The sequence below is a fragment of the Centruroides sculpturatus genome, unplaced genomic scaffold (genome assembly GCF_000671375.1).
Source record: "Centruroides sculpturatus isolate CEXI.00-Female unplaced genomic scaffold, Cexi_2.0 scaffold47, whole genome shotgun sequence".
Classification (NCBI taxonomy): domain Eukaryota; kingdom Metazoa; phylum Arthropoda; class Arachnida; order Scorpiones; family Buthidae; genus Centruroides; species Centruroides sculpturatus.
Window position 1 is genome coordinate 434,726 of NW_019384385.1, and position 14,069 is coordinate 448,794.

The 14,069-nt window shown below is 29.7% G+C and overlaps 1 protein-coding gene across 1 annotated transcript; it reads left to right on the forward strand.

The window, feature by feature from the left end:
- The first annotated feature begins 1,907 nt into the window (after positions 1–1,907).
- On the forward strand, positions 1,908–12,035 carry LOC111618021. Its single transcript, XM_023359439.1, is given in 17 exon segments — positions 1,908–1,979; positions 2,229–2,309; positions 2,395–2,595; positions 2,663–2,925; positions 2,995–3,098; positions 3,181–3,304; positions 3,377–3,571; positions 3,636–3,758; positions 3,833–4,268; positions 9,816–9,941; positions 10,027–10,227; positions 10,295–10,557; positions 10,627–10,730; positions 10,813–10,936; positions 11,009–11,235; positions 11,237–11,390; positions 11,465–12,035. Coding segments are annotated over 16 exon segments (3,156 nt in total). The 5' UTR covers positions 1,908–1,979; positions 2,229–2,236; the 3' UTR covers positions 11,903–12,035.
- Positions 12,036–14,069: the final 2,034 nt, after the last annotated feature.

Below are 14,069 nucleotides of genomic sequence, written 5' to 3' on the forward strand. Positions count from 1 at the left end.
AAAAATCAAGACATCTGAACAATATTCCTTGTTTTTCATCAACTTCCACATGCACTAACAACAAGAACAAGATTTGTATCTCAAAAAAGTATTATAAATGACAAAAAAATTGTTATAATTTTATAATTTTCTAACAAAAGTACAAGGATGAGCGAACTGTGACCTTATGCAGTCAGTAATTAGAGCATAAAGTACCGATAGGATTTAACTTTAGAAGTAAAAGGACGATGTCCTTTCTCAAATTTTTTACTTTTCACGTTTCGTAGTTTTAAAAAATAATAATAATTATTATTATAAAAGCAAATCTCGGTTAAATATTCGATTATTTAAGAAACGAATGAGTGTTCATTCAAAGGTAAGATGTTTATGATTCGAATTTACCTTAGGGACAAAACCTTGAATTATTAACAAGTTTGATAATATAATTACTTGAGATTACGTGGAAAAATTATCATAAAACAGATGTTGGATATTCATTAAAAGATAATATTTTTAAGAGAATAACTTAATAAACATATTTTGTTAATTAAAATAACAAAAAATATATTATTTTAAAAATAATTCAAGCAAACATTTGGCATTTTTTTTTAATATAAAATATTAATTTATTTTTCGTATNATATTTATGTATTATATTATAAATGTTCTGTTTAATTATAACTACGGACATTTAATATCTAATTTTTTAATTAGAGTAAATCATTCGAATGGTCTGTACCTCTCCGAGGGACTTGGAATCAAATCCTGGAGCGCGTGATCAGTAATTTTTCATGGAAGATCTATCCTGGATATGTCCGATCCCATTCCTTACACCCTGTCGCTCCTATTGTGTGCCTGGCTGCACGATGGGTCTGAAAAAAAGAAGACCCCCGGAGCGAAAAGAACCAAAAATAGACAGGAAAACAAAATCTGTTTTCATCAAAAAGTCTTTAATATATAATTTATAATTTTAAAACAAGTAATATACTAAAAACATTTTTAAATGCCGCTTAATTATTTACACGCTATTGAGTTTTTAACATTTAGCGATTTAAAAAATCAAGACATCTGAACAATATTCCTTGTTTTTCATCAACTTCCACATGCACTAACAACAAGAACAAGATTTGTATCTCAAAAAAGTATTATAAATGACAAAAAAATTGTTATAATTTTATAATTTTCTAACAAAAGTACAAGGATGAGCGAACTGTGACCTTATGCAGTCAGTAATTAGAGCATAAAGTACCGATAGGATTTAACTTTAGAAGTAAAAGGACGATGTCCTTTCTCAAATTTTTTACTTTTCACGTTTCGTAGTTTTAAAAAATAATAATTATTATTATTATAAAAGCAAATCTCGGTTAAATATTCGATTATTTAAGAAACGAATGAGTGTTCATTCAAAGGTAAGATGTTTATGATTCGAATTTACCTTAGGGACAAAACCTTGAATTATTAACAAGTTTGATAATATAATTACTTGAGATTACGTGGAAAAATTATCATAAAACAGATGTTGGATATTCATTAAAAGATAATATTTTTAAGAGAATAACTTAATAAACATATTTTGTTAATTAAAATAACAAAAAATATATTATTTTAAAAATAATTCAAGCAAACATTTGGCATTTTTTTTAATATAAAATATTAATTTATTTTTCGTATATTTTTTATACTGAAAAAGAATATATTTCTTAAAATATATATTCATTTATATTTTTAACTGTTAAGGGTAATGGAAATATATATATATATATATGTATGTATACATACACGATAATAAATAACTTATAGAAAATTTTTGAGGTTTGTTCTGTATTTAGAAGCACTAAAAAACTAATTTTTACACGTGGGAAATCATTCTTCTGATGCTCAACTGTAGATAACAAAATGAGATAATTAGAAAATAAAATAAAAAAACTTGAGATATAAAAAAACTATATAAAGACAATGCGTTGAATAATTATTCAGCGGCCCATTTGACGCTCATAAAGGTAAGTTTTAACCTGAAAAAAAAAATAATTTCTTAATGGACAATATGAAATTCTTTCGTGCGGAATATTCGTACTTATAATCTAGTTTAACAAGCATAAAATTTAATAGATTTATCAGCGGAAGTTTTAATTTTGTACAAATGCCTTTTAAGAACGGAAATTATTAAGATTTGCTCTCTCTTAACAAAGTTTATGATAAGTTTATAAATAAAATTTAATTAAAAGTTGTATAATTCTATCGTTTTCTAGGCCCTAAAATGAAAATCTGCTCGCTTCTTCTATTCTTGACCATTTTTGCAGCTCACCAAGCTGCCAAAATCAATTTCAAAGGTAAGACTTTTCAATAACTCTAAGGAATTAATCTATATGTTAATAAATAATAAAAATATTATTTAATTTTTCTTTTATTTTTCAGCTGGAGGAAACACGGATCCAGAAAAACCAAAAATCGTATGTTACCACAGTGCTTGGGCACAATATAGACCCGAACCCATGAACTACGATATTGAAGACATTCCTGGAGATATGTGTACGCATATCATTTATTCCTTTATTGGTCTTGACGATAAAACATGGAAATTGAAATACATTGATCCTGAATATGATATCGAAAAGCGTAAGTTTGTTTAATATTCTCATTATGTATACGTTTCTACAAGATATTAAGAAAATATTTATAACAGAGGGATACAAAAGATTCATGGACATAAAGAAGAAATGGCCCGATGTGAAATTGATGTTGGCTGTTGGAGGATGGGACGAAGGTGGACAGAAGTATTCAGATATGGTGAGCGACAAGAGCAGAAGAGATATATTTATTAACAGCGTACTCGAAATAATGCAGCAGTATGGATTTGATGGTTTCGATTTGGATTGGGAATATCCAGGCGCTGCTGATAGACAGGGAAAATTTGCTGATAAAGATAACTTCTTAAAACTTGTTCAGGTGAAAAAGTTATTCAATAGTGTTAAAATTTATTATTGTGAAATATTTATAAAATATTTTAATATTTAGGAACTCAGAGCAGCTTTTGATCCACATAATTTGTTACTTTCGGCAGCAGTTCCCATTCCAAAATTTAGGCTGCAAGAAGGATATCATGTCAGAGAACTTGGGCAGTAAGTGCTGAAATTGAAATTATAATCATATTTACTAAAGAAATTTATATAATGATGTCAAACAGATTGATTTTTCTTAAAGGCTTCTTGATCAGATTCACATAATGTCATACGATTTACGAGGAAACTGGGCTGGTTTCGCTGATGTACACAGTCCTCTATACAAAAGACCCTTTGATGAATGGGCATATGAAAAATTGAATGTGGTACGTGTTATTGTAAATGAATTAAAACGTATAACCGAGAATAAATTTATTAAAATGATGTTATTTTCTTAGAATGATGGCCTTCAATTATGGGTTGATATGGGAGCTCCTAAACATAAATTAATCGTTGGCGTACCTTTCTACGGTAGAACGTATACTTTGGGCAGTAAAGATAACACGGATTTACGAGCCGGAATCAAGAAATGGGAAGAAGGTGGAAAAGCGGGACCTTATACCAATGCTAAAGGATTTTTAGCATATTATGAAGTTAGTATCAATTATATTCAATTAAATTATAAAATTTGAAATTAAATAAAATGATATTATGTAGATTTGTCCCCTGACTCAAAGTAAAAAGTGGACCGAAAAATACGACGACATTGGTAAATGTCCATACGCTTATCACGAAGATCAATGGGTTGGTTATGAAGATGAAAGAAGCATTGCCATCAAGGTATGTCCTGTCTTGTAAAATAATATTTAGTTATAAACTTTAAGCACTTTAAATGACAAATATATATTTTGTAGATGGATTTCATTAGAGAAAAGAAATACGGAGGTGGAATGGTTTGGGCCATTGATATGGACGATTTCCGAGGTGTTTGTGGAGAGAAACACGCATTATTAAAGGTCATGAATGAGAAATTGAAAGGTTACGTGGTACCTACACCCGATCCTAACGAAGTGATAACGGAACCTCCCAAACCTACGTGGTGGCGACCACAGACTACCACCATCGACCCTTCTGCACCACCTCCGACACCCAGACCAACACCACCACCCGGTGTAGTTGACTGCAGCAATCCACAATGGCAATATTTTCCTCACGAAAGTGATTGCAGCAAATATTATTGGTGCGTACGAGGAGAACCCATGTTGCAAGAATGTAAATCGGGCACAATTTGGGATACTTCAGCCAATATCTGTAATTGGAAGGAAAATGTAAATCGTCCTGAATGCGATTAAACGAAAAATTTAAAAATAAATCAAGAATNTTTAACAATCTAAGATCTCTGTCGAGACTGATTAAAATAAAAGCTTTATATTATGTTGTTTTATGTTTTTTTACATCATAAAGTTAAACTTTCCATATGCAAAAGATTCGAGGTTTTTTTCCTATATGTGTGGATGTTAGACTGTGTGTGGGAAATGATTTTGTTCAGCCTATTCGAAACCTAATAATTTCTGTGGTCAGAGTGGTCAGAATCGGAGTCAGATGGTTTAACACAGGAGTTATTTATTAAGCGTCAAAGTGGTTGAACTAAATCGTGTCCCCATACACATTCTAACATCTTAGGCGAGAACATCTTAACGGGTTTTACTGTACTATTATAAAATGACAAAAAAGCTTACTTTAAGGGTAGAGATGAGTTTTATTTATTTATTTATTTAAATTTTGAACGCTAATAACGTGTAAAATATTCATTAAGAGATATGACACATGACCCCTTTTATGTCTTCACCTTGTCGACCTTTAATTAAAAACCAAAATTTAATAGTATTAATGACCTTTTATACACAAGCTACAGTGCCACATTTCGTTTCTTAAACTTTACCCATTCTGAGATATTGTTTAATATCTCAGAACAGAAAATAAAGAAATTAAACAAATTAGACGCCAACACATACGCGCGGGCTAATTTTTCCCCTTTTATTAACATTTTTGGGGGTTCGGGAGGTCTTCAAACGTGTAGATTTGAAAAAAAAAGACTTAGAGGGTCAAATTTGACACGATTACAATACTTTTCCGTTTTATATACATAACAAGTTGGTAAGTAAAAAGGAGTCGGAGTCAGCGGATTTTTTGACGACTCCGACTCCGACTCCGGCTAAAACTCCAAAACTCCACGACTCCGACTCCGACTGCACATCCCTGTTTTATCCTGATAAGATAAATATTGTCATTTCATTAAACATTTTGCTTCGTAGTTTGAAATATTAGAATAAAATCACCGATTTTTCAGGATAAAAATCTAAACTTTATTTATTCTGTAATATTTGTATGCTTCGGATTTCCAAAATTGTATCAAACAATTTTCAAAATCAACGTCGTAATATTTTAATTTAGCATACAGGATGTATCAGGAAGAAAGGAATATTTTGAGAGATGATTTCTCATAAGAGTAGTAAAAAAAGTCTATGAAGAATCCGGAATATACGGAAATAAACAATCTGATAAAAATGCACAAACGTCAGTAGACATAGCAAGATCCTTTTCACAGAACCTACTCCACAGAGCTGTGTACGAGACTGAATGAAGGATGAGGTATACCTATAGAACGTAGAATCCCGTGATCACTTATTGCTGCCACAATTATGAAAGAAGACAGGAACGCACGTCACGATTTACTACATCGTGATCAAAATATATCGATAGTGAAGGTGGTCACACTTCGTTCTCGAAGTGGCCATCCTCAGTATCGATTCTCTGATGTCGCCACTCCATTCTGTCATGGATCATCATCAGGTGTAACTGACTGCTACATTTTAACACTTTGGCATGCAAAATTGTGAAGCATTCATATCGCTGTATGTTATCTTTGTTAATATTAGTAAATCACTATAAGAAATATGTTTACATAGACTTTATCTAAGCACCGAGCAAATACATTCACCTCTCGAAGTACAGAGTGTCCCATGAAAAATTGGACCAATTCACCGATTGATACATTATTATAATGTTCATATTGTAAACGAGACAAACTAAAATAATAAAAAAAACATAAATATAAAATAGTTTTATTTACAAAACATTATAGAAACTTGCATAAACCAGTCGTTAAGAGGGTCCAGTTTATTCAGCTTATTAATAGGTCTGGTTTTACATGGGACATCCTCCTGTTACAACTTCTATATAAATATTTTTCAATTAATATGTAAAAAGTGTTTAGAAACTTGATTTACATTGGTTAAAAAGTTAAATAAAATTAACGGCAGCACAATAAAATAATCATTTTTCTTTTAAAGCATAAACAAACATATATAGACTTAATATACTCGTGTAAAATTCCTCAAATTGTGATTATATATTAGAAAGAATAGTATAATATATGACAGTAACGAATAAAAATTATATTTTGTTTAATTAATAATAATTTGCTTATTAATTATATAATTTCTGACATTATTTAAAGTAAAGTTAGACGAGTCATCATATCCTGTTTCACATAATTTATGACTTGTTAATTATTATTTTTTCTATCGAATAACCACGATAGTGTAAATTCACATCAATTTATACGATACAGTAAATGATCGATGTTCGGAAAAAGAAATTTATCATAATACTTCCTCTTCTTGTAAGAGATTTATCGTATTTTTAAAAATATTACTTCATTCAGAAATAGTGATAATCGATAATTCACCTCAAATGAAAGTACAAATTTATTTTATAAATAAACCAATTTCATCACCCGTTTAAAAGCCCGAATAAGTATTTTTTCACATCACAATAGTGTCAGATTAAAAGTTTTCGACTTATTATTATTATTTTTTATTTAATGCATTTTAATCGAATAAATCAAAAGAAAGATGACCTTTCACGATAATTATATAAGTCATTTCGATCAATTTTCGATTGAAACGATACTCGAATGCGTATAGAAAAGAATTAACTGAAGGAAAAACAAATGTAGGATAAGAGGAACGAACTTAAACAATGAAATATCAGAAGAAAAAAATTAATTTATTCTCTTATACAGTAATCAATTAAATGATTAATCTATTTTATTAATTAATATATAACTAAATATTACATAAATAAATGCTGGAAAAGTGGATTAAAAAATAAGTTTGAATTAATACAAAAAATGGTAAACAGAAAATATTGGGATACTGAAATAGAGCTAACAATAAGACTAGACTATTAGAGAATGAAGTGATTAAGTGAGGTATATATATTAAAGTACAGAAAAAGCTATTCAACTAAGTATAAACCATACCTATCTTTAGATTACCGAAGATACAAAACTGCATTTTAACATTTTCTATAAATAATTGCGCGATTGAACACGGAAAGAGAGAGAGAAAAAATAAATAAATAAAAGCTGGAAAACTTCCGGAGCATCTTCGAAATCCACGTAACTAAGGCACTCCTATAATCAATTCAAGCAATAATTTAATATCTGAGCAGTTTTATTAACCTGCTTTCTGTATTGCTACTTCAGATGATAATACCATGCAATGGGCAAAAAATGATACTAATAGATTTTCCTGAAATTATTTCCCTCCACAACATCGGAAGACAAAGATAACTATATACTTATATGTATTGTTTTCCTCTATGTTTCTTCTTTTTTTTCATATGTATATATATTTATATATAGTTTGGCACAAGTAGTTTGATACAAACGAATGATTTTTACGACAAATACAATTTAAAGCAGGAAATAAAATGGATGTAGGAAGGAAGAATAGAAAATCGTTGAATTGGTAAGATATATATATATTTATTTATTTATTAATTTATGAAGAAGGATCGTTTCGGTCGTAAAATATTCTTATTTGATAGCTGAATTTATGAATACGATCAACCTAACTGTATTGGATAGAGATTTTAACTTAAAATACAATTATTTTCTGTATGAATTGTAGAAAATAAGAATGTATAGGAAGAAATACGGTTAAATACAATGATTTTAGGATAATAGAGAAAACAAAACGAAATATTTAAGAACAGGAGGTCCTTTGCCTTATACATAACATAGCAAAGAGTAAAAGATTTTCTTGAAATCAAGTGGGCCATTGCTTTCCTATAACGAGTTTAAACAGAGCATTTTAAGTTTACTTTTTGCTGATTTATAAATTAAAATGGTGACCGAAATCTTTTACGTTTGACATGTTATATATATCGTAGAGGTTTATGTTCGAAAAAATTATTATTTTGTCTTCTCTGCAAACATTTCAGATTAAATCTAAGTATTTTTTTTATTCCGTGTTTGTATTAAATTAAAGTTAACAAAATTGTAAATTAAGAAGGAGAATTACAAAAAAAACACAATATTTTGAAACAGACCAATGACGTAACACCGGTCGGTTGATGAATATCGAATAATTTAAGGCACCGATAACAAAAATAAATTACATTCTTATTAAAAATTGTCATTGTGGACGATTTCTGATTTGGTAAATTATAAAAGAAAAGAAAAAATAAAATGAAATGAAAAAATAATAGAAACTAAATCGAGCGGGTAAAGGTTAATTTTGCTATTTACATTTAGCACGAAATGCTTTGAGGGGCGAAGATGCACGTATCTGTTGAAAGTACGAAAATGCTCCTTTGTGACTTCGATTTCGAGGTTTCTCTTCTATCGTTGGGCATTTATTTTGAGCAGATGGAGTGATGCGATTTGCGACTTTACTTTCTAACAGATCGAATTCTTCCAATTCTGGTATGGGAAGAAGCGCAGATGGTTTCCTGATGGGTTGCCTATTGTGGTGATGTCGTTTCTGGTGAACGTAAGCAGGAGCAGCTTGACTGTATCTATTTGATCTACTGTATACTTGGCGTTCGACTGTAGGAGCAGCCGGAGATATGGGTTGAGGTATATCTGCTACTTTATTATTCCAAAGTTTCTGACGACAGAACTTAGTAGGTGGCAATATAGGACTGTTAGCAATATCCAACATGGCCTCCGGTAAATCTTTCGTCTCTTGAAGTACCGATGCTATAGGGCGCGCATTCTTGTAGATAGCGGAGGACGGAAGATGATGGACTTTACCTGGAGCGGACTGTTTGAGTCGAAGTATTTTTGCTCTGCATATAACACACCTGAGAGGCAGAACTCTCTGCGAAACTGCCATTTGGATGGTTCGGACGAAACACTTACGACAGACTACTTTATGACCGCATGGAAATGTCTGCATTGTTGCTTTGGCGCTGATACAGATGACACACTAGAAATATACAATCATTCATTTAAAAAAAAATTATACTTTAAAAGAAGGTGAACTCTGACTGTAACGTAAGAAATTTTGTTAAAAATTAAATTATTACATATGTTTTTTTTTTTCTGTCATTTTTATTCATTCCTATATTAAATTACCATTAGTAAAAGTTTATCTATGGTTAAAATAGTTTGCTAATTATCTAATATTAATTAATATAAAATTTTTTAACATAAAAATAATTATCAAATGTGCTTCGATATATATTTTAATTAATATTTATGAGAATAATTATATAATTCAAATTCTAAGAAGTTTCTTTTAATCGAATTATCAAACTATTCCAATGGCGAAGGAGGAAGCGTGTTACGCATCCATTAAAAGGAACAAGAGTTCATACCCTTCGAAATCTCATAGTAAATTCCAGATGGGAAAAAGGATTAGCAAACAATGTTTAAAATCTCTATCGAAAAGCACTAAAGTTTTCATACGTTGATGCACATTTCTGGAATATAATAACTAGTAACAATAACATATATTGCAGACAACGATCTTGTTTTGTTACAGTTAAACGTATAGGGTTTGGTTATAATGCATCCGGAGTTATTGATTTCATTACAATTAGATCTATTCAGATCATTAATGTATTATATATTAATAAATAATCACACGGATGTAAACATTAACGTTCTTTTAGAATCTATTAATATATTTTNTGCAGCTCACCAAGCTGCCAAAATCAATTTCAAAGGTAAGACTTTTCAATAACTCTAAGGAATTAATCTATATGTTAATAAATAATAAAAATATTATTTAATTTTTCTTTTATTTTTCAGCTGGAGGAAACACGGATCCAGAAAAACCAAAAATCGTATGTTACCACAGTGCTTGGGCACAATATAGACCAGAACCCATGAACTACGATATTGAAGACATTCCTGGAGATATGTGTACGCATATCATTTATTCCTTTATTGGTCTTGACGATAAAACATGGAAATTGAAATACATTGATCCTGAATATGATATCGAAAAGCGTAAGTTTGTTTAATATTCTCATTATGTATACGTTTCTACAAGATATTAAGAAAATATTTATAACAGAGGGATACAAAAGATTCATGGACATAAAGAAGAAATGGCCCGATGTGAAATTGATGTTGGCTGTTGGAGGATGGGACGAAGGTGGACAGAAGTATTCAGATATGGTGAGCGACAAGAGCAGAAGAGATATATTTATTAACAGCGTACTCGAAATAATGCAGCAGTATGGATTTGATGGTTTCGATTTGGATTGGGAATATCCAGGCGCTGCTGATAGACAGGGAAAATTTGCTGATAAAGATAACTTCTTAAAACTTGTTCAGGTGAAAAAGTTATTCAATAGTGTTAAAATTTATTATTGTGAAATATTTATAAAATATTTTAATATTTAGGAACTCAGAGCAGCTTTTGATCCACATAATTTGTTACTTTCGGCAGCAGTTCCCATTCCAAAATTTAGGCTGCAAGAAGGATATCATGTCAGAGAACTTGGGCAGTAAGTGCTGAAATTGAAATTATAATCATATTTACTAAAGAAATTTATATAATGATGTCAAACAGATTGATTTTTCTTAAAGGCTTCTTGATCAGATTCACATAATGTCATACGATTTACGAGGAAACTGGGCTGGTTTCGCTGATGTACACAGTCCTCTATACAAAAGACCCTTTGATGAATGGGCATATGAAAAATTGAATGTGGTACGTGTTATTGTAAATGAATTAAAACGTATAACCGAGAATAAATTTATTAAAATGATGTTATTTTCTTAGAATGATGGCCTTCAATTATGGGTTGATATGGGAGCTCCTAAACATAAATTAATCGTTGGCGTACCTTTCTACGGTAGAACGTATACTTTGGGCAGTAAAGATAACACGGATTTACGAGCCGGAATCAAGAAATGGGAAGAAGGTGGAAAAGCGGGACCTTATACCAATGCTAAAGGATTTTTAGCATATTATGAAGTTAGTATCAATTATATTCAATTAAATTATAAAATTTGAAATTAAATAAAATGATATTATGTAGATTTGTCCCCTGACTCAAAGTAAAAAGTGGACCGAAAAATACGACGACATTGGTAAATGTCCATACGCTTATCACGAAGATCAATGGGTTGGTTATGAAGATGAAAGAAGCATTGCCATCAAGGTATGTCCTGTCTTGTAAAATAATATTTAGTTATAAACTTTAAGCACTTTAAATGACAAATATATATTTTGTAGATGGATTTCATTAGAGAAAAGAAATACGGAGGTGGAATGGTTTGGGCCATTGATATGGACGATTTCCGAGGTGTTTGTGGAGAGAAACACGCATTATTAAAGGTCATGAATGAGAAATTGAAAGGTTACGTGGTACCTACACCCGATCCTAACGAAGTGATAACGGAACCTCCCAAACCTACGTGGTGGCGACCACAGACTACCACCATCGACCCTTCTGCACCACCTCCGACACCCAGACCAACACCACCACCCGGTGTAGTTGACTGCAGCAATCCACAATGGCAATATTTTCCTCACGAAAGTGATTGCAGCAAATATTATTGGTGCGTACGAGGAGAACCCATGTTGCAAGAATGTAAATCGGGCACAATTTGGGATACTTCAGCCAATATCTGTAATTGGAAGGAAAATGTAAATCGTCCTGAATGCGATTAAACGAAAAATTTAAAAATAAATCAAGAATAAGATTATTTTTAAATTAAAAGAAAAAAAATGTAAATAAATTAGTAATCTTGTTGAACTGACCCAATTCTTAAAACTGATTTTAAATAAAGTTTCATGACAACAACTGATTTATTATTTTTTTTTAAATATTTCTAGAATTATTGATTACATGTTANTTTTTTTTTTATGTTAAAAGTGCTTAATATTTTTCTACTGATTCAGTTGAAAATTAAAATTAATCTCAACATAAATTCAATAAGTATTCTACATGAATTAATTTTTATAGTTATAACAATCTTAGTAAATTTTGTAAGTAGAATATAATTTAGTATGAAAAGTTAATAAACATAAGTAATGTTCTATTTAGATAACATTCTAAGCAATACATAACATCAAAAGTGGAAATATTTACGAAAATTCATGAATATATATCTTAGTTAAGAGAGTAGAAATATTCAGAAATAAATATAGGGCCTATATTTTGCATATATTTCTTTAATTAATTGTCGTTAGATATTATTCTCTTTATAAAACTTTTCTGTTTAAATCTGTTCTGTTATTATTTATCTCGTAAATCTCCCTCTCTCTCTTTTTTTGAATTATTCAGCATCAGAAAAACCCATACAATTGAATTTAAATGTGTACCAAACTAAGAAATTTAGCATTTGAAAATCCGAATAATCTTGCCCGAATGTCGGTTTGCATTATTCAACTCTTAAGGAATACAACAACAAAAAAAAAATATGAAATAAAAACGTAAATTTTCTACATTACTATCGTCAACCCTCATCTTCCATGACCCTGAATGAACATGACATTGTTACGTATCAATCACCCATTAATCGATGAACTCCTTTTTTTTTTTAAATTCACGTTTCTTTCGTATGAATGCAATCAACTTATTCGAATCGATCTTTAATCTCAGCTTTAACATGTAATAAAAGACTTTCTCTTAACATCACCGCCCTTTAGCAACAGTTACGGAGTCATTTTGGGAATTCTATCCTTTAATAAAGCATTTAAAGTGCAAATTTTATTGCCGGCTTTAATTTCAGTTATAATAATTTTTAATATAAGAAAAATAATCACCTCATCGTCTCGCGAGGTTGCCATTTCTGGTTCGTGTTCTTCTAGTTTCACCAATAACTTATCCTAAGAAAAAAAAAAGCTCTGTTAAATTAACATTTTAAAAAAAACGAAACGTCGATGATAGATTATTTAAATTAAATAATTGAAAAAATTAATTTTATAAATTTAAATATTGAATTAAAACAGCAAAAATCTACAGTGTATGTATTATATTCGATTGTTTTGGAAACTGGAACGGATCGAATTGACCTTTGACTTTTAGTAGATTAGTTTTGTTCAAATGTTTCATCAAATAACATTCTTTTTTCCCCACACAAGAAAGATCGGATGATGAATAAAAATAAAAGTATATAAATAATGATAATTAACAAATTATCTTCGATTTTATAAGTTTTTACGAAATTCTCAACGAAGATTGGTTAAAAATTGACAAATCGGTTTCGAATTATAAAAACAATGTTACTTCTTAATAGCTGATTGGTTAACGAAATCGATTATTATTAATTCGCTTAATGTTTATTGGTTAATCGGCGGATTGGATTTGGATGGGAGTGAACTCGAACGGTAATTGGTTATAATATTTAAAAAGATTTTTTTATTGGTTTAAATCTTTTTTATTATAATAATACGAATAATTGATTATATTTTAATATTGTAAAGAATTTTAAATAAAATTAATTATAAATGTTATTAAATAATTAATATTTTCGTTATTCTTAATATACATCTAATACATTAATTACATTAAATTTGCATAATTTACATTAACGATCTGTTAAATATTATTATTGTTTACTTACATTAGGCTTGTTTAATAAATAATTAAAGAAGTAATACTTATTTGAAGCTGTTATAAGATGCACAGATTTTAGTATTTTTGGATGAATTCCAAAGAATAATAAACAACATATAGAATATTTTCCTTTAAATTCTCCAAACATCTGTTCCAAACCCACTTTTATTAAATTAACGAATTTTTGTCTCGGTAAAGATTAAATTTCATTTAAACGAGTTAAACATATTATACATTAAGTGTAGACTCTAAAATAAAAAAAAATTATCTTTTAAA